Here is a 22,727-nt window from a genome sequence, read left to right as displayed (position 1 = left end):
ATTATTAAGAATCCATTGAACACAGAAATGCTAATTGCATTTCATACCATTCATATCTCTAGACAAAGTTATACAAAAAAAACCACTGAGGTGCAAATTAATATTAATTATATAGTGTCTCAGCTACAGTGAATAATGATGTGAGTAAACTTTATGAATGTTATATCCTTTGATCATATGAGGGCTATTTTTTTTTCAACCTCCGATGGCACCGTAAGGTGGCCCATGAAGCACTAGAAAGTGGGGCATCGTGCAGCTTGATTGATTGGTGTCTCCCCTGCCACTACCACCACCACTGCAGTTGAAGCTGAACCACGGGAGCGTAGAGATAACTGCTACAATCGACTCTCCCGCCAAGTGCGAGGTGTGTTACTGGTTGACTTTATGGAGCCGGAGACCTCCTTCAATGATTCCACTGGGAAGTGTTTGTTCACCCTCCCTACATCCCAGATCTGGCACCAAGTTACTTTCACCTTTTCCTGGCGTTGGAGGACGGAGCTTCCACACCAATTAGAAAGCTTCGGGACACCGTGCAGTCCTAGATTAACAGACAGGCGGACCCCTTTTTTGCAGAGGGTATTGGAAAGCTGGTGCATCAGTACGATAAATGTCTGAATCTTCTTGCTGCTTACTTGAAAAGTAGATTATACATGTACGTAACATTTGTCAATAAACCCATTTTGCTATTCAGTTTGGTTTGATTTCATGCCCTATCAAAGATTGAAAAAAAAAAAAAAAAATAGCCTTCGTAGGTAAATTCTCTACACATGAAAACACACATAAGGAAAGCACTAGTCAGCACTTTGACTAAAGAACTAAAAATTTAAAAACTCCATGACACAACAGTCCTCCGAGAACCACGACCTGCCACGTGGCCTTTTCATTGGGTTACATGTGATCAACTCTGCATTCTGGCTCTTCACACGGGTCTGCTACTTCTTGTTTCTAAGTGGCTCCCACTAACAATCAATCTGAACCAAAGGCGAGAGCTCTAACTCCTTGACTATGCAGGAGCCCTAATTGAAGTTGCAACCCAAATCAAAGATATACGACGTAGGTTGTTCAATAAGTTTTGCCTCCCAGGCTATAACTTTTTTTATTGAGTGAGGGAAGTGGATGATTTTACATTCAAATGAAAGTTGAGAGTATCCTCTTTTAAATGGTAGCATCTCTTTTCGATGCAGTCCCCACCAGCACCAATACCCTTTCACCATTGGTGCATTAGTTTCTGCATGACGTCATGACACCAACAACACACCTTTCCACCTGATGGCTGTGTCTTAAACTTCTTTGCCCGAGGTGAGTCCGGATGCCTGTCATTTAGTTGCTGGGTCATAATAAAGAGCCCATGTCTCATCGCCGGTGACAATACAATGCAGAAAGTCATCTCCCTCTGCCTCGTAATGCTCCAAATTTTGCTGACATATTTGCGCACAATCTGTCGAGGGACCCAGCCGGAACACACTTTTTTGAATCCAAGTTCATTGTTGATGATGTGATTCACTGTATCAAGCTTTTGATTGATTGATTGAGTTGATGTTCTAAGTCCACTTTATGCACAGTAATGCTAATTGGGACTGGACCTACAGTTTAAAGTGGGATTCGAACCACTATGTGCCTCCACCGGGAATTGAACCCGAGAACCCTTAATTACAAGGCAACAATGCTACCACTGTGCCATTGGGGAGGTCGTCACTGTTTCAAGCATATGCCCAGAATGTCTTGTGGTTTCCCTCTGCTTAATGCGGCAATTACCACAAATCACTTATCAACACGTGCCACCATCTCTCAAGTGATTGCAGAGACAGGGCATCCACTGTGATGCTTTTCTATAAAGTGTAAGTCCTGTGTACAGTCCACACCCATCCCTGACAGTGCTAACATCAACGCATGCTTCCCTACATACAGCATGCATCCGATGGTAGATTTCGATAGGTGGAACATCTTCTGCAGTCAGAAATTCAATCACAGCACGCTGCCTCAACCGTACGTCCACATAGTCAGATATCTTTCAAGCTACTTCTCAGACGTCAGTGGCACTACTTCAAACAGAAAACATCCTCCAGACATTCCAAATTGTTATTTAATGTAAAATCATAAACGTCCCTCACTCAGTTAAAAAGTTATAGGCCAGGAGGTAAAACTTACTGAACAACCCTTGTACTAAGAGTGGTAGTAAATATTGAGCAGTGAAGTTCTCTTACCTTCTTCGTTGAATGCACTTTCCTGTAGAAGGTTCTCAAAATGTTCCATTGTCAGATCATGTCTGGTGTAATTTAATTTATAAAGTTCTAGGATCTTCTTTGTTATTGCATGCCCTCCTGAATTTGATAGTAATATGTATATAGATTTTCTGGTTGGAAAAGAAGGAAAGAAAAAAGTTAATTGATTTTCTCAGTGGAAGATTTATACTAAACAAAATTAGGCCTGAGTTAATACCACTTTGAACTGATTCTGATAAGGGCACTATTATTCTCACGAATTTATGCTGATATAGATATTGATCCAAAAGCATAGATTCAATTTTAAGTTGCTTAGATTAGTTAAAAGAGAGAGCAGATTTATAGGCACTAGAATCTTGTAAAATAGGCAAACAGGCATCAAAATGATGAAAACAGGCACTTAAAAGTCAATATAAAGTAAAAAAACCCAGAGAAGTAGGGATTAAATATGAATGTGTTATTAATTTTTTACATCAGCACCTGAAGTGTAAAATGTTAGCTGGGGGATGTTTGGACGAGCCTTAGGGTTAGATGCTCCTATGATTTAACATCGTGAGTATGAGACAGCTGGGGGGGCTGCCTTGCAGAAACTTTGCTAGAAGGGGGGATACCATCCTCTGCATCCTTTCTCATTTCGAAAACTGAGTATCACACTTAATGTCTTCTAATTTTGTATCTATTCATTTTCTTATTTTGTGTTCGTTTTTTGTTTCTTTTGATGAAATGATGCCAAGATGAAAATGATAAATGTTGGATAGATGAAATTATTGAAGGGACACTCGCAAAACAAGCCATTGCCTTCTACAATGTACTGAAGTAACAAAAAGAAGTCAAGCTTTGAGCTCCAGATATGGAATGCATGCAGGTTTGAGTCTCCTGTGGGAAACATAACAACTTTTCTCCTGAGTTGATTGACTTGATGATTTAAGTCCACTATATGCACATTAAGGCTAATCAGGACTGAACCTACAGTTAAAAGTGGGATCCAAACCACTATGAGCCTCCACCATGTCTTTTCTCCTGAGATTTCAGCCTGTGAATGGGACCGGTGGCTACAACCTTCGTGAGGAAATTGGGGAGCTATGAATGAGTAGTGTAACCTGGTCATACAAAACATACAACAATGACTCAAGGTTCGTTGTGCTGACCACACATGACCGGTTGAATTATCTCCCACCTCTGGTGGGAGTGAGGCTGGCAGTCAGTAGGTAGACACTGGTCCTCACGGGCTGTTACGCCACAAGCTATAAGAACTACATATAATGTAATCAGAACATTACAATAGCTGTGTAATAACAAAATTCAAAACCACATGATAATGGTATGGTGAATAATTATTGAAAACTGCACTTTTACAAATTCCATGATATTTGGACTCTGCACTGGTCACCACTTTGCACATCATAGATGATAGTCAGTCTCAGAAACTAATGGCCGGCAGTGGTTATGAAATTCAAATTGATATTCTCTGATATCAATATCATTAAAATCAGACAATACAAAGACAGCTCTACAATAACACTTAATCATATCACCGTAATTTCAGCATAGGTATGACAGAGATATGTTCAATTCTAATATGTATGCTTGTGAGTGTGTTTCCTTCATGTTGACTCGCAAGATTTCCTTCTCGTCAGACGAGAAGGAATCGGATGACAACGTGTCAGAATCAGAACCAAAGATTGTATTAAATTTTTCTTGCCGATTACGTTTTTTAGCGAAGACATGACGCTTCTCCACGTGTCGGAGAGCCAGCTAATAAGGTCTTCCAAATTTGCGAATTCCTTTTCGGCAGCTTCCAGGTATTTATTCAGGAGGCCACTTATGATGGAATACATGAGCATATCCTCCCGAATGCCAGGAACGAGTTTCTTGACCAGAGCAGATTTGCTCGTTACGTAATTAATCACAGTTTCATCCATCCTTTGGATCCTAGCATGAATCCTGTCCTCGGCTAACCTGAGGTCACCTTTCTTCGGGAATGTGTTTTTTAATTTGTCCTTGAGATCATTATAGGACAATGTAGCAAAGTTCAGGGAAAGCCTTATGCCAGAAAACCATTCCTGGGCGATTCCTTACAAAGCTAACGCCAGAGCCGCTGTCTTTCGCTTATCGTTCGACCCGTGAAATTCTACCAGGTTGTCGAATTTCAACAAGAACTGATGGACACTGTTTCGTTTTCCTTCTGAAAACGCGGGCTTTTAAAAGATGCAGTATTCGACATGTTTACCTCAAGCCGCATGAATTTACTTGATGCCCTACGGACTCTTCGGGGTTGTTTGGGCAGTGCAAATTAGATATTGCATCGATTTGAAAAGCCTGTATTTGCCTACTTAAAGATCTGGTAATGACTTGCCGATTGGTGTGGTGGATGGGGATAGACGAAACAGCTAATGAATGAAGTTCATCGAGGGTGCGATTAAGTTCATCCTCAGTTCATCCTTGACTTCATTGAGCCTCTCCATTGAACACTCATTGCTTGGCAAATGGAAATAGACATGCCAATTTGGGAAGGGTGGGTTGATGCCAATAGAGAAAAAAAGTTTAAAACTGGGAAGCCAAGCCTCCATCACTTAAATCACTTATTTTACCATTATCTATTGAGCACTTACTTCGGGAGAAATGAGAATAAGTCAGATGATGTTTACTGTTTACTGGACAAACAAATAAGAGTAGGAGGAGAAGGGTAGGGGGCTGAGGAATGCGCCAGTACTTACCTCTGCTTCCTGGCGGCAGCACTGGCTGCTAGTATCAATGATCCACTCAACTAATTCGTAACTAAAAAGGAGGGGTGCTACAGGACCTTATATAGTACCCAATTTTGCTGCACTTTGTAACCTCCGTTTCCTGTGGAATTCTCCTATGCAAGATGGAGCATTCCAGGAGACTGAGGAAACTGGATGTGAAGTACACCAGGAAGCAAATGTTCTGCACCCGCATCCCTAGCCATCTACAATATGTAAAGTCAACATCATTGTTGCACTAATGAGAATAGGCAAGACAAATAAAATAATATTTACATAAATATATGTCCATTCTTTCATTATTCTCTGCCTTGATATGCAGGATTTTCACTATAATCTCCAGGCTTTCCGATCTTGTGCCTTACGTTTCATGTCAATCATTTTTGTAGAACATGGATAATAGGGTGGTCCTTATTTTTGAAGTTTTGAAATGTTGTTGTCTGAGCTACCCCTAAATGTTAATTTAAAAGGTTGAAATTTTACACACATTATTTTTTTACATCGAAGAACAATTTTGAGGGGTCAGAGTATACAAATTGTTGAAAATGTTTTTTCTTATCATTATAAGGACCACCCTAATGTATAACTTATATTAAGGTGCATTATGTGCATTCTACAATGTTCGAAGAAATTAATAGACATAGTGTGTATTATTCATATTATAAAACTTAAAAGGAAAAAACAATATTGTACACAAGATATAAATTGAACAGAAAAGATAGAATATAATAGCTGCTTACCTAAAATTAGTGTTGTCAATGTAGGTATGATAGTCAATAAATGGTTTAATTCCATCCAAAATACTTCCTGGCATTTTATCAACTTCATCAAAAATAAACATTGACTGTTCACACTGTGACACATTACTACGTATCCAATCTTGAAGATGTAGCTTGAAAAATTAAAATAAAAAACATTAATCAGATATATTCTTTATCATTATATCTATTGTAACTGGGGTCTATATTTTTAAATATTGCAATGAAAAAACTTAAAACTAGAATTCATATGGATCTTGAGGCATTCTAAGATCAATTGAACCCAGCTTGCCTGCATTAAGGCATAGCTGGACCTTTGGTCAATGCCAGGGTTTTTACTAAAATTTCGAATTTTCCTCTTCTTTTGAAATACTTCTGTGATATTCCAAAAGCTGAAAAATTACATCCTCTTGGAATTTCTTATAGAGCATTAAGGTGAATCTTTGTTTGGTTTGCCTTCAATATCAATAGTTTAATAGACTTACGTAGCCACGAAACTATTCAGCGAAAGCAAACAACACGAACATTCACCTGAATGCTTTACAAGTAATGCCAAGTTGATGTAATTTTTTTCAGATTTTGGAATATCATAGTGGTTTCTCGCAGGAATGCCCATCCCCCCCAAGGCCCATGATGCATTCCCCCCCAAAAAGGTAGAACATCTCCCCCGTTTATGCCGAATTAATTACTCAAATTATTTTTGTTACACAAAATTTGCAGAAAAATATAATACCAGAGGTGCAACCAAAATTTTTTTGTCTGGGGGGAGGCAAGTACGAGGATAAACATACCAATAATAATAATAATAACATTAATAATGGCATTATTATTATTACTACTACTACTACTACTACTACCAGTAATAAATTACGCAAAAAGGGGGTAGAAGTCTGTGCTAAAGCATTTGTTTGGAACTAACTATTTGAAATATTTTTTCAACACCATCAATTTCACATTAGCTAATAATGGAAATCAAGCACACAAATTGTATTTTTGAATGGCAGAAAATGAATGATAAATTCATTCCGAAGATACATGTGTAACTTTCATGTACAACATATGTTTTACACATATGGAACATGGAGCGACATAAAATAGAAGATACATATGCAACAAACCAACACTAAATTGTATACATATTCAAAGCTATTTAAATACATTACATTACAGAAAAGAAGCAGAACGCGAGCGAAGCAAGAAAGAAAATTTTCAGATCCAATTTTTGCAATTGAAAACAATATTGATTTAATACGACGCAAATAATTTCACTGGACACCATGGCATTCTCTCCTTTACAACTTTTTTTAGATCATTCGGTGCCCATGGCCGACTCCCGCCACCCTTAGCTACAGTTCTGAACTTGACGAAAACGAGAAAAGCAGATAATGCGAGTGAAGCAAGCAAGAAAATTTAACAAAATGTATTTTTATTTGCATAAAATTTGAAATTGAAGGGGATAATTGCTCGTCTGTGCCCCCTGCAGGTTCCCTAGGCCGTCAATGTTTGCCCCTATTTGCTCCTGCGCAAATAATATCACAGAGTGCCAAGGCATTCTCTCTTACACAATTTTTTTCATTTAGATCATTTGATGCCCATGGCCGACTCCCGCCGCCCCTAGCTACAGCTCTGAACTTGATGAAAACGAGAAAAGCAGACAATGCGAGTGAAGCAAACAAGAACATTTCACAAAATAAATTTATATTTGCATAAAATTTGAAATCGAAGGGGTAATTGCTCCTCTGTGCACCCCCCCCCTTGTAGGTGCCCTTGGCCCTCAATGTTTGTCCCCCCTTGCTAAACTAGAATTGACTTCTGGCAAAGGTTGGGGGGGGGGGGCAATGACCCCCTGCCCCTGTTTTTGCATCATTGTATAATACAGACATATTTAAGCAATATATGTTTACTTTAGATACTTTAAGCTCGCTGCCATTGTTAGTCAACGTTATTCTGCACAGTTTGTCTGCTCAACTAACCCTGTATTAATGCCAATTCCATGCCCCCCCCCCCATCCAAACCAATTCTAAAGACAAGAGGTTATAACGTTAGATGTGGATTTTAGTTATTATAATTTTAATGTATGAAAGAAAACAATGACAGGTTATCTTTTCTTATTACAATAGAAAACTAAGAAACAATTTCATTAAAAATAAAGGTTTTCCCTGATACGCTAGCAGTTTTTGATTTACATGAGAAAACTCAATACAAAAAGTTAACACTAGTACTATGAATTTTCTTGGCGAAAGGAAAAAAAAGGAAAAATCTAGTTTCATTTGTTTATAAACAATAATAAACAAATTAACATGTAGGCCTACTTACAGACAACTTGTCGGTTTTTAGATTTTGGGTTAGCGCTATATTCATCAAACTTTATAGGAGATTCTCTATCACAACTAGGCTTCGAGGGTTTAACAAACGAGAGCTCTCGACACTAGTTATCACTTATCCAAAAATCTTCGTTGTTCACTGAATGTTCCGTCTTCTTTCCTTTGTGGTTCATCGATATCTCGAAGTTGAAGAAATTCCCTCTTTGCAACCTTGGCTTCACGATTAGCCCTGGTGTGCTTCGCTGCGACTGACTGTTTCTTCCCCCGCAGATACAATTAAGAATGTCAATCTAGGATCGCACTGGCTGAGCAGTTTTCCATAGTTGTTACAATAACGAGTCAGGAAACACAAGTTCTGTTCACACTTTCAGTCTTTGCCAACTCACTTTGGCTGATCACTTGCGAACTTGGCGTTTTAACGTAAGGAACTTAACGATCAAAAAATAATGTCCTCGAAGGTCTGCTAAAACTAAACGGACAGAGCACACTCTCAATCGAAATCTCCACGCCAACTGCCATAACTTCTCCGGGCGAGAAATGCACGATAACTTATTCATTCCCCTTTGTCTTCGGGACAGTCTATTCTTTGAAAAAGGGGTGCCTTGATCCCTTATGCTTCCTTCTTCCCTGAGCGTTATGTAAACACAGTTACAAGGTGGTTTTTTTATTTCAACCCTATTGCTGCAATCACCCACAGGTAGGAAGAAAAACTGTACATAATAATCAAAACTAAAAATCAATAACAAGTCAATCAAACGATACGATCCCTTCCATTTTTGTGTGAAGATATATAGAATTGGTATAAAATTTTGTCCCCCCAAAAAAAATCCCATGATGAAGGCACGTCATGAACAGGGGGGGGGGGGCTGTAGGAACCCCTGGTTTCTCGAAAGAAGAGGAAAATTTGAAAAAAAAAACTGGCCTAGCATCAGCCAAAAGTCCAACCGCACCTTAAGTCGGATAATTTGATTGGCCCAAATTTCCTAAAAAAATGGAAAATTACACACAGGAAAAGTTGATAAAAACTTAGTACTGAGCACTAAAAAAATCCAGACCCCTATACAGTTATATCCCTTCTTTAGGATCCCTCAGAATTAAATATAGCATAGAGCAGAGGTTCCTAAAGTGTGTGCCGCAGCTCCCTGAGACACTGTGGCATGCTTACAGGGATGACGCGAAATGTTCCAATATTTTCACTGAAATGACACTCACTTTTTAGTCAATGATATGATTGCTACAAATATGTGCTTATTTAGTACTTTATACATGTAAAATGTTTCTGAATTTGAAATGTGTGTTTATTTTTTAATTTAAGGCACACAACCTAACCACACTAACTGAACGTTGCCAAGTGTTACTAAGAAGACACCTATCAAAAAGTCACCCAAGAATTTCTAATTTTCCAAAAACCATGAAACTACTGACCTCCAATATCCAAAAATTTGTATTTTCATCTCCCTCCATGGGAGAGAATTATTGTGAAAATCCGAGACCAACGTCTACATGTCTGGTTCACCTTCCATGAAATGACCTTACACACAATTCCCCAATTTCTTCTGTGATCGCTTAGGACCAAGTATGTGAGTAAAATTCCCTCCAATTAAACATGAACACGGTGTCTATGGTGGTCCAGGAACGTTTTTCGTTTGGGGGATACAAGATTTAGCCTGCTATATATATATATAGTTGTGCCACTTCGTCCCTTAGTGGTTTTCCAGCACTTACTGACAACTATAGTGTTGTATACAAAATTCAACACACTCCCACCTCGCTGGCCTCTGTGGTGGAGTGGTTAGCATAGCTCGCTACGCCGTGTTCGAATCCCGACCTGGGCATGGGTGTTATTTGTGATTGTCCCTTCCTCAATTTCATCATAATCATCCTCATCTTCGCAATTAGCCAAAAGTGGTAGACATGTAAAGTAAAATAAACGAAATTAATCAAACATTTACACCTCACTTCCCAAGACCTTTTGAATCCAATTGAAATTCTACCAATATCTACTACAGATGAATGAGAAAGCGGGTGGAATGACTGATTAGAGATTAAATTACTAACTGATTAGAGAAATAATTTAGAAGTTTTAAACCTACTTTTCCAATCAAAGCCCCAGTGGATTGCTTTGATGCAGAACAAATAGCCACAATTAGATCAGGTGTAAGCAATAAGCATCATAGTGGCCTTGACAAGTAACTGGCAAACCATCGAACCTGCAGCGAGTCTATTTATCTCGTGCATTCATCTGACTAATGTAATTTGCATACAGTTTTACTGGAGTTTTAAATTAAAATAGCGTTGTGTGGGTTGAATTATATATCAAAATAAGATTTTAAGAAATTAATGTCGAATTCCAAGCATATCTAATACATAGGTAAAAATAAGCCCTCCCCTTCTGATAAAATCATAAACCGCACCCTTTTTTAATGTCTAAGAAACATTGCTGCTCCATTTCAAATAGGAATCATATCGAGATGAGACGAGTCAAGAATTGTCACAGTCTCATCTCGTCTCCTGTGTGGTTAGGTCCTCATTCTCATTTGTGCTTATTCTTGTCTCGGTTTCGACTCAAAAGTTGTTAAAACTTATTCTAGATTTACTTTATGCTCACATATGATAATCTGAATTATAGTTTAAAGTGTAATCCAAGGCATTGTGCAGGTGGGAACCCTTAATTACAAGGCGAGATATCTTGAACTGACCCACGCAATATTTAGTATCAACATATATATTGTGTGTGTCACCACTCAAAACTTTCACAACGTATATATTTCATTAAAGCAAAATCTTTCACATCTTGTTTCAACTCTACGAACTGTCGAAATACAGAGTTTTATATTGAATATATGAAACCGGACAGCACAGGCTTGCAATTGTCACTACTGGATTTACTTTACAATTGCAATATACAAAATATACGACTTATTTGAAAAATCTATAAGATATACATTAGTATGTCTGAATAAGACATAATAATTTTTCAAATATGATACCAAAGTTTCGAACGAAGTCGTGTCGGACATCAAATATCATCTTGCTTTGATTCTGTATAAATTTATTTCAATCTAGTCTCAAAACTTGAGAGGAGAGAGAGACTTTTCTTGTCTCAGTACCATCTCTATTTTCAACAAATCTTTTTCTATAGGTTTAAGTATAGTTTTCCAAACACCCTCTGACCAAGTTATGAAAATAATCGATGAGGTACGTTGTACTCAACAAATTGGTCTGTCGTTTCTCGTCTCGTTTTCGAGACGAGACAAGAATAGTGGAAGCATTTAGTTTCATAAAATTCCATTTGAAAAATTCAAAAGGAGAGAAGGTCAGCCACGTACTCTTTGGATGAAGATTTATATATTATCTTTAAATCGACGTGACCATTTCTTTAGAAAAGTGTACCCCCTTCATGCAAAGGATCATCGTCTGCAGCGTGATTTTCTGAAAGTAAACTTCATCTGATTCATTGTTCCAAATACATTCTACACAATTTTCATCTCCTTAAAAAGGTTTCTAAGAACACAGATCAATGAACTAAGTAGTAGCACAATATCATAGAATAGGTTTATAATGGTTTGAATTCCTGTGGTAAGGAAGATAACGCTCATAAACAATATATATTTCTTGCATTGAGCGATTAGAAAATAGGTTCTGCGTGTCAAATTATCTGAGGGGAGGGGGGTACAAGGGGTACAACTAGATCTATAGATTTAGGGGGTACAGTACCCCTTCAAAAATTTAGGGGGTACAATGTACCCCCCTCCCCCCATTCCTGCACCACTGCATGTCTATAAGAGAACATAAATCTGCACAGACTTGACAATTTTTGAAATACGCTTACCTTATAAACATCAGCATTTTCATGTATAGGAAAATTATATGACCCCATGAAAAAATGAACAAATTTACTTCTATTGCCATTTACATATATACTATCAGGTATGTACTTGCTCACAAATGTCTTTCCACCTCCTGTCCACCCATGTAAACTTATAACCAGTGCCTTCTGTGGATCAGCTTTTGCAATATGAGTTTTTAATGCTTTAACTACCACTTGTTTAGCAATATGTTGCCCATGAAGCTTGGAATCCAAAGATTCTTCTAACCCTGAAAAATTAATAATTATTACTTTATGGAAAAAAAAACATATAGTACAACAACTCTAAATTTCCATAACTATTTTTGTATTTGAAATTCATAAAAAACACACTGATATTGGGGAAGATTCAAGAATTGCCGTATCTCTGTCATACTTTATTTCATTGTCACAAGGAAAAAGATGAATATAGTTTAGTCTCCCCCCCCCCCTGACATATAGTCGCTGGCTAGAGGCATAGAGAACACATTCATTTCCAGCCCCCAGCTTTGCTCACACCTATTATCTCGGGTGATAGAGACGGCACTGGGAGATTAGTAAATAGTTAATAAAAAGACCATCATCTTGTTCCACACATTTAATTGTATGCAGGATATTTGAAGGGATTGTAACCGGTAAGGCAATTACCACTCACTCACCTTGCTCAGCTGTAAACCCCATCATGTCGACTCCAGGTCGATACAGTCCACTTGCACAGTTTATGATTGGCCACCGATGATAGTAATATGAGCAATGAAAGGGCTGAGACATTGTGTTTCGGTCTTTTATACTCTGAAGTGTATGACCCACCGAGTTGACGCAATTCTCCTGCCAAGTTGGAGCACACGTACATTATGCTAAGCAAGGAACTTGCATACGTTACTCTTGCCCTACCGTCTGCAATAGTGTCTCCCATAATTTTCCGGACTAGGGCGAGTAAACATGAACCTCACACACCATGACAATTTTGGGTGTATATTATTCAAATTACATTCCTTGTGCTTCAATACACTGAATGCAATGCTCATACAGCTTGTCAAAACACTTCTGGAAGTCTTTGTTGGAAAGAGTGTTGAGATACTCGGTCGAAGCTCTTTGAATGTCTGCAACAGCATCAGATTGGGTCCCTCTTAGCTGCAATTTCAGTTTCAGAAAAGGAAGTAGTCAGGAGGAGACAGATCAGGAGAATAAGGAAGATGATCAAGTAGAACAATCCCCTTGGGAGGCCAAAACTGATGGACATCCACAGACTGGTGACTTGGTGCATTGTCAAGAAAAAGGGACCACATGCTCTGTTGTCAGTATTGTAGGCATACCCGTCGAAGTCGTGCCCACAGATGCTTCAAAACTTGAAGGTAGAATTACAAACACAAAGGAATAAAAATCTTCAATCTGCTGCCACAGACAGCTCTTATTCACCCCTTGAAAAATTTAGAAGAGTACTGCAAGACTGGCTAAGAGATAATAGATGACTTTATTCTGCACTCAAAATATGATTTAAATTTCTAGAATTCTTCACACGTGTAATACTGTCCTCTCCATACTCGCCCTATGTATTTATGTATGTATCTTTATGCTAGTCTTGTATTATGTAAAATTTGTACCAATGATGGCATCTATTGCATTATTGCTTGATGAATAAACATACTGATACTGATTAAATAAAACAAATTGATATGTATGTTCAGGTACATTACTGTTATCTTTAAGCATAATCTGGGCAAAATTGTTAGCTACTCGGATTAATTGCCTACATAAGACCACACATGTCCAGCATTTTTATAAATGTAAAACTAGGTGTGTGGACCACTGGGCCACATCAGCTTTGATTTCTTTCTTTTCAAATGCATACTAAACTTCATAATTGGTTAGAAATTTCACAATGAGACAATGTACGAATAAAAGATCTGGTCAATTTACATAAAGTGTAAAAACTAATATCAAATTATACTATTTTCAAGGCTCACTTACCCTAGCTTACTTTAAGAGTCACAAAGTAACATAACACATTTACTCCATTACTTTTTCAGAACTTGTGTTAGTAACGTGTTACTGAAAAAACACGAGTAATTGCCTCCCTGAAGGCTCAGTGGTTGCGTCGTTGCCTTGTAATCAAGGGGTCCCACGTTTGATACTCTGCACAAAGTGGTTCAGATTTCACTTTAAACTGTAGGTCCAGTCCCAATTAGCATAAGTGGACTTAAAACGCTGACTCAATCAATTACAAGAGTCATTGAAATGGTGTTCTGTTACTTTACTTTACGTTCATGAATTCAGAAGTGATGGATTTATTTGCCATGACTAAACAGGTTTCTTGTAAACTTCTGCATGCAAAGTTACACCGGGAAAACATGTACTACAAAAAATAAATTTGGTACTTGTGTAGACATTAAATCTCTATATTGTATGTGGTAATGGTAACCAAAATGTGTTACTTTTGGAAGCAAAATAACAGTAACATATTGCTTTTGGAAACAAAGTAATGGTAACTTAGGGAGACCATCCATCCTGGTTTTCGCAGGACAGTCCTTTTTTTTTAGACTTTTGTCCTGCGGTCTGCAATGCGACTCCAAAAAGCCAAATATGTCCATTTTTTATGAATGCCCTGCATATCATGAATCATCAGCTTGCAGAGTTCAAAAGTACTTTCAATTCAGTAGGAAGTGCATTGTAAGTTTTATTGAAAGTGTAGTGTGCACACATTCATATTTTCATATACACACTGTTCATGAAGGTACTTTATGCGAATTCTGTGAATATGTAGAAATACAATATTCGAAAATGTTCAGTTACAGCAAAACAAGGTTAGACATGAGATGAGTGGATATTCCAAGGAAGTGTTTACCAGACATAAATGCGCCAACAGAGGCTGTTTTTTTTTTTCAATTATAAACAATATATGAACAGCCCACAAGTCAAAACTCTAAGTTTTTAATTGCTAAATGAAGTAACCTAACTCCCACATGAGTTGATTCTGAAAAACAGTAGCCCTACTTGGTTGCAAGCAATTCATTCTCACGAAAAGTATGTTTCAAAAGGTTTGGAAGCAGAATAAGAATATTGTATTATAAGTTCATTATTTGTTTCTTAGACAACATGACTCATTTGATTTGTCAATAGAAGACTTTTATTTCCTTTACAGATGATCATAAGTGTGTAGTAAAATACTATTTCATTCATAGTTGCCAAATTAACATTTCTTTTCATATCTATGTTATGCACAGCTGGCTGATTAAAATCAAGATGGTTCTAACCATTGCATCCTTAATATCATGAATCAATGTGGCACAGGATTCATTTCTGTTTCAGAAAGTGCTTGAAGTGGAAAGTCTTAGGTGAGGGGATGCTTATTTGGTTCAACATGGAGACAATATATTAAGTAAGAGGTGCTTACGCAAATTTTCTTAACTGGGGGGATGCCTCCAGCATTTTGTCTACTTTGCGTAGAGCTTTAAACAGGGTGGCTACAAACAAGCAGAAATAAAATTCCCTGACTTTTCCAGGTTTTCCAGGACAAAATTTACATTTTTCCCTGACAATTACAAACTAAACTAAATCGATGTTTTTGCAAATAGAAATAATAAACTCACACTGACTTCATTTCTCTATTCTCTATGATTTGAATTCAAACTGAAAAATAGTGAATTTGGAAAATTATTACAATTCACAAACTAGGGAAGGATTACGGAATGTTGTCATACGCAGTAAGTTTAAAATAAAATACTTGATTATTTTTAAAGTTACAACTAAATGAGATAAGAGTGAAGAGTGATTGATTAAGAAATACAATTTATAATTTATCAGTCTCCTTATACATTCTCGGTATTATATGTTGATATTTCCACTGAGGTTTGGAACCCTCTGCTTACAAGAACCATGAGTGCGGACTCATTTTTTCAATGCATAAAGCTTCTTCTCTGTAAAGCAAACAACTTAACTCTTGCATATAAGTGAAACAATTGAATCGAACAAAATAAAGTGTCATATTGTCTTACATTATCAATGGGATTTCTGCTTCAGTACAGTATATCCAAGTGAAGTACTGTGAAACTGACAACATGCAGTTATACCATTATTGCTGATGAAAAGGGTATGTAGGTATTAGAAATTTAACGCAAGGAATTTATAGAATTGCATTGTATAGGTACCTGATTTAGCTAACCACACATTAAAACAGGAACACTCTAATAATAAAAGCTTCTGAAAGTTCATATACGAGGGGCATCCTGAAAAAAGCTCCAATGGTGCCTATACGCAGCACTAGTGGTCGGAGAGTGACACACACACATGTAAGCAGGTAGAAGTGGCATGTAGCTGTAATCTGATACAGTTGCAATGCAGCCGTTTTAGGACACTTCTAGGTTAAAGAATGCAGCTCTCATACAGTCTCCCACCGACTGTGATGTAGCCTACATTGCACGCTGAGAATTTGGTACATAGCCACCAGCAATCGTGTGAGGTGTGCAGACTGGACGTCGTGAGTGATAGTATGGTCAGACGATGGTGCAGACAATTCACGGAAGGCCAATCGAATGTGCACAACCCCATACAGCTGAGTACACACGGGCCCTTTGCATCACTTCAGGTGAGAGATCTTGAACCACTCCCTGTACAGCCCTGGCCTGGAATGTACAGACTTTCATCTCTTTGTTTAACTGAAGAGGTTTCTGGCAGGCAAGGATTTGACAGCTACACTGCGGTAGAGATAGTTCCAGTCTTTGCTGCCAGACACATATACTGGGTGAATCTTTTAAAAGAGGCCCCGTGGAAAATGTGCTCCTTGCGTGTAGGCAAACCTGGTACACCGAAGAGAAGAGCGGGGTAGAGAACAGTCCAGGATATCTGTGCCAAGCAGTTTAGACAACTTGACATAAACGTAAATGAATGAAACATCTCTTCTGTAAATACAGTACAGCGTGACAACAACCTACCTAGAAGAGGTGCTGGAAGTGTCCTCCGTTGACCTCGAGGGACGTGTGCAGACGATACCACATGTTCTGAAAAGCACGGGCGAGGACATCCTGCGGGATGTCCTGGATAGCTGTGAAAATATTGTTCTGGAGTTCTTCGAGTGTGTGAGGGTTGTTGCTATACACCAGTCCCTTTAGAGCTCTCCACAAGAAGAAATCACTGGGTGATAAATCTGGAGAACAAGGTGGCCAAGGTTGGTTCGTGCTACGGCTGATGACGCGATCAGGCGGGAACACTGACTCAATGCGCGTGATTGTTGCACATGCTGTATGCGCCGTGGCTCCATCCTGCTGAAAGTAAGCGTTCCTTCGCTCATCCTCAGTCAGTTGTTCAACAAACACGTTGAATATGTTACTGATGTAACGAGTTGATTTCACAGTCTCATGGAAAAACACGGGGATGAAGCGGCGTGACGACACGGCACACCAGACACCGAGTTTCTGGGCGTGCAGTGGAACCTCCATGAACACGTGTGGATTGTCACCTGACCAGTGTCGCGTGTTCTGGGAGTTTATGTATCCTGACAGATGGAACCATGCTTCATCGGAAATGAACAAGTAACCATCCTGCAGTACCTCCGGAGCAATATTGAACAGAAACCACTCACAAAACTGCACGCGAGCTGCCTTGTTCACATCCTGCACCTGATGCATCACGGTAACTTTGAATGCGTGCAAGTTCAAGTCCTGCTTCAGGATCCGCATAGCGGTTGACTGGGTTACCTGCAACTATTGTGCCAAACGCCGAGATGATTTTCATGGACTGCGCATCATTAGCTGCGCTGCGTCGCCCACCTTTGCCTCAGTGCGGACAGTCTTTGGACGCACTTTTGGCCTATTCAGCACAGATCCGGTTTCCCGCCATTTTGCAATCAGTTTTTGCATTACTGATTTCGTTGGGGCCTTCGCTGGAACTCCATTCACCGCGAACTCCGTCGTAAACAAATCTGCACACTGTTTCCAAGAACCGAGGCGTGCATACGTCTCGACAACAAAGATACGCTGCTGCACCGTTGACACCATGCTGACCCACGGAACCACACTCACAACTTTCCTCGCCGCTCAACTACACTCAACTGACCTGCACGCTGCCTGCCTCAAGGTCATCATTGGACACTTTCTTTTCAATCCCCCTCTATGTCATGTTGTCGAAACTACTTGGCATCGATATCCTGGACTGTTCTCTACCCTGCCCCTCTCTTCGGTGTACCAGGGTTGCCTACATGCAAGGAGCACATTTTCCACGGGGCCTCTTTTAAAAGACTCACCCAGTACCATGGGCATACAAAATTTAGTGCCATGCTATGACCATAGGCGTAGCTAGGGGGCGTGCCCGGTGTGCCTAGGCACACCCTAATGGGCTGCTTCATCAAAGAGAATTAAAGACATATATTTCAATCAGAGAGAAAATAAGCGACAGTTTGTAAGAAGTTGAAAATGTCATTACTTGGTACAAACGTGTGCATTATCGCTGATGAAACGAGTGTCTATAGATTTTCGATTTTTTGATGTCATTGGAGAAAGAAGATATTTACTGCATTCTACTCTGTACTGCACAGCCTTTCTTCTATACCTGTCACAAGCTGCACGTGTGAGAGAGAGCTTTCTCCAAGCTTACCCAAGTTAAAACTAAATTAAGAGCAACTCAGAAGCTGGATAGATTGGAAGCCCTGCTCTTGATATTTGTGGAACAAGAAAAAGCTTAGTCTATTGATGAAAATGAATTTATTGACGAGTTTTAGAACATTGTACCTTTTGACAGACGTCTCTTGTTATAGATGACGTGTATTTTGATGTATTTGTTTGTATCATTTATGAACATTTTTTGTGTGTGCAATTTCTATGCAATTTGATTTTTTCTACTACATATATTCAGAAATTTTCAACACTGTTATTTATTGAATTTATATTCCTTTACAAACATCAGTGCAGTTAAAGAGCCAAGTGATTGTGTTGCAAAATATGCTATTAAAAAGGCACAAGACCTCATATTTTTCTTTGTGCACACCGAAATATACAGTTCTAGCTACGCCTATGGCTACGACAAATGCCAGAACTGATATTCTTGTTTCATTTATGCCTAATCGGTAGGGACCTTGATATTTTTTATTTTTTAAAAAAATTGGTTTATTTTCTTATTTTTTTTATTTTTTACTATACGGTGTTATTTTCCCCAAAATTCACATTTTCATTTTAGTGCATTTTCTGGCAAATATCTGAAATTATACCTTCATGGTGTTTTTAAACTACTGTTTCAAATTTAAGTCACATGGCTTACGCCTCTTTGTGAGAGTTTGATATCTTGAAAGTTATTTTGGGAAAGTTATTTTCCTCACCCCTTTTTTAATTTTAAGGTAAGGAATTTAAATAATGGAATTTTCCCCGTATATACTGAAGGGTGCATATAATGACCATAAGTGGCGACGCACCCAAAAAATTAAAATCAATCGATCTCACGTGACAGATGCCGATATATTATGGCACCAAAAATTGGCCTTTTTTTTTTTTTTGACTTGTTAGTGTTACGTTTCCCAAAAATGTTTTAGAACATTTATCTGCCAAATATACCGAAACGTAATACTCCATTGTGCTTTTAAACTATTATTTTAAATTGTAGGTCACATGGTCTACGTATTTTCGTGACAGTTTGATATGTTGGAACAGATTTTTGAGGAAGTAAAAGTAAAGTGCTCCCCTGCACTTTTCTACGAAGGTGTATAGTTGGGATGTGGAGTTAGGGTTCCACACTTTCCTGATCAGGGCTGAAGGTAGGGGTGATGTGATCAGCACCATGCTGCTGGCTACCTTTATCCCTCAAAGTTTCCTCAAGGTACCAGCTTCATATGATGCTGGGTGAGCGCCGGAGCAGTTTGAATAGGTGGAAAACATCCCGGTTCTCCCCCCGGATCTCTCGCATAGTAGTCAGACGCCCTAATGACAGCTCCATTATTACTCGCTCGACAAATGCCGATGGTGCGCACTTAGCTTGGTAATTCAAAACATATCTCGTGCGACAAATACAAAGATGTGGCTCCCGTGTGACGGTAGATACGCACTCGACCTCTTGTTAAAACTCTGCCCCTTTGCTCTGTGATGCAAATGGTTTCGATAGAAGTTGAAACAATCGTGGGAAATACATGATTTAATGTGGCTGTCGGAATTATTCCATGTACGTATAACTCTATAGTTTACTCTTGAGTAAAATGTTGGAAAACTTGCATGTTCTATGTACACAAACATGGCCTAGATAAGACAAGAATGTTGGATTTCATGGAATTTTTCGTTGTTTTAGGATATTTCTTTTAAAAAATCGCTAAAAACGCCAACAATTCGCATTTTATGCCAAATTCGCATTATTTCGATTTTTCGAACGGGCGAAAAATGTGTCCAGACATCACTGCAAATTCCTAAACATAACTTCGCAGCAATTACCATTTTTCACGGTTTTGGTGTTTGTGAAAAATCAATGTCCCTACTAATTGGAAATTACTTTCTGGCCACCCCTCGTATAAATCAGTAGATGAAAAGTGAAAATTTAGCAGGGCTGGCAGAGAAAAGTCAATTCTGGAAGAAAAAGATTTGCTTTTATGATTGAATGATTCGAGTAAATATGGTATTAAAATATTTAGGTATTTATTATTAGTATTTTATTTCATAATATTGGACATTAACCTTACTCAGTGAGAGATTAATGACCATCTCTCATGAGTTTAAACAGACAGGACAGAGAGTGGCATTAATTTCATTGCAATACTAGTGTTGCAGTAAATTTGAGGTTGGGAGCATGCACTTGCCAATTTTTATAACTTTCACCAATGCAGATTTAGGTTTCACTTTTTCGTGATATTATTCAATATATTATATCAAATTTGGTTGGATTCTTCTTGATATCTAAGAATAGTGCAATGTCATTGTAAACTTATGTTAACTTGTGCGAAACCAGTAATACGTCAGGAAGATGAAAGAAAACCTTCGTAAGCACTGCTACATTAAATAAGGTGAAGTAAGCCAGAAGAGTAACAAAATTCGAGCAGCATATTGGCAGTCTAAAGCTCTTCTTGTTTATGCATGCGATTTTAGTTGGATGTTGCAGTCCATGCAATTTCTGTCGCATGTTGTAGTGAGGTACTTTGTCGGGTGGCGATATTCGACAAAAAATCGTATGTATCAATGGAACCTATTTGTTTCATTGTTCCTTCAGTTTGCCCAACAAAATGCCTTATTACGACGTCCGACAACTATCGGATAGCGCCACCCGCTCCCATCCCCTCCATCTGTTGACAAGTCCCCTTACTACTCCCATGCGGACAAGAAAAAATGATAAGTCAATGCATTTTCCACGTAATATTTAGAGGCTTAACCTTTACTCCCCCGATGATACCATATGGTATCATCAGAGTAAGGTCATACTCGCCCGATGATACCATACGGTATCATGGTGCTGATTATGAAATGAATGTGCTTTTTGGACCTTCATACTCTTATGTTTGGGTGGAAACTCTGACACAGGTCTGGAACAAGCCTGGGAAATTCATATTGATGAACAACCTCCCCCCCTCTCTGCAACATAACTATGCCACATTTCCGAACAGAATTTCACATTTTGGCTCATTATTCAACTTGTATGGCACCCAGGAACATGAAACATGTTTCAATCTCTTTGGAAATGTCCATTCTTTGAAGAGAATACTAAGGTTTGCGCCTTCTCCCCAAAATAGTGGGAGAAGAGGGGGCAAAGTCTAGATTTTTGTTTTTTCATTGAAATTCAATGGTCACGCCCCCAAACCCACCTTCCTCAGTTCGGCGTTCTGAATTATACACGGTTGCATGCTATGATGTTTTAGCTGCAAAACAAAACTTATCCGAAGTAGATTGCTCCCATAGTTCCCGAGTTATAACAATTTTCCTCAAATACTGGAAATTACCTTTTTTCGTAAAAAAAATCATATTTTGGCTTATTATTCAACTTGTATGGCACCCAAGAACATGAAACATTTTTCATTCTCTTGGGAAATGTCCATTCTTTGAAAAGAATACTAAAGTTCGCTGTTTCTCTCCAAAATAGTGCGAGAAGAGAGGGCAAACTCAAGATTATTATGTTTCTTTCCATTGAAATTCGTGGGTCGCGCCCCCCAAACCCCCTTCCTCGGTTAGGCGTACACAGTTGCATGCTATGATGTTTTAGCTGAAAAACAAAACTTATCCGAAGTAGATTGCTCCCATAGTTCCCGCGTTATAACAATTTTCCTCCAAAGAGAGTTCGAAATTAAAATTCCCGCCGAGAAGCCCGGGCGAGAGAAATTTCTCTCTCTCTCTCCACCTGCCATCTCTGGTTTCTGGCGCCGTGGTTGTGTTGCGCATAAAAGAGGTCTAAAAGTTGAGGCCGAAACTTACGAACGAGATTTCCTGTTCCCGTGCAGCGTTCCATCACGATATCTTTAAATAAATAAATTTAAAAAAAATTAAAAAAAGTCAATGACGACGAAATTCCCTGACATTTCCCTGACTTTTTTTGACACCTCATATTCCCCGACTTTTCCCGGTTTTCCAGGTTTTCCAGGTCTGTCGCCACCCTGTTTAAAGGAATGGACCATCTTGGTTTAAACTATATATGTATTTTCCAACCTTGGTTTTATGTGTGTGTTTGGAACGGTGAACCAGGAAACAATATTAAAAAAATAAACACTGGGGCTTCTGTGTATAGTGTCCTACTTTTCCTTTCTGAAAACATGGTCACTCTATGATTAACTGTAACACAAAAATAGTTTTACAAGAAATATGCAATGCTTGATTAAGCATTCAATCTGGCTCTATAGCTTGTGCATTTAGACACACAGTAAACAGTGGCGAAGCGTGATATTA

The 22,727-nt window shown here is 38.6% G+C and overlaps 1 protein-coding gene across 1 annotated transcript in view; it reads right to left on the bottom strand.

Moving 5' to 3' along the window:
* LOC146005413 (torsin-1A-like) overlaps window positions 1–22,727 on the bottom strand; it is a 65,848-nt gene that overhangs the window by 32,892 nt on the left and 10,229 nt on the right. Inside the window, exons 2-4 of the mRNA XM_083144654.1 lie at window positions 11,881–12,146; window positions 5,707–5,858; window positions 2,205–2,353 (exon numbers count right to left, since the gene is read on the bottom strand). Of these exons, the coding sequence (XP_083000780.1) occupies window positions 2,205–2,353; window positions 5,707–5,858; window positions 11,881–12,146 (567 nt within the window). The remainder of the gene's footprint in view (window positions 1–2,204; window positions 2,354–5,706; window positions 5,859–11,880; window positions 12,147–22,727) is intronic.

This window comes from Lepisma saccharinum, chromosome 23 (assembly GCF_977018435.1).
Source record: "Lepisma saccharinum chromosome 23, izLepSacc3.1, whole genome shotgun sequence".
NCBI lineage: Eukaryota > Metazoa > Arthropoda > Insecta > Zygentoma > Lepismatidae > Lepisma > Lepisma saccharinum.
This window is presented reverse-complemented; position numbering and strand designations above follow the sequence as displayed.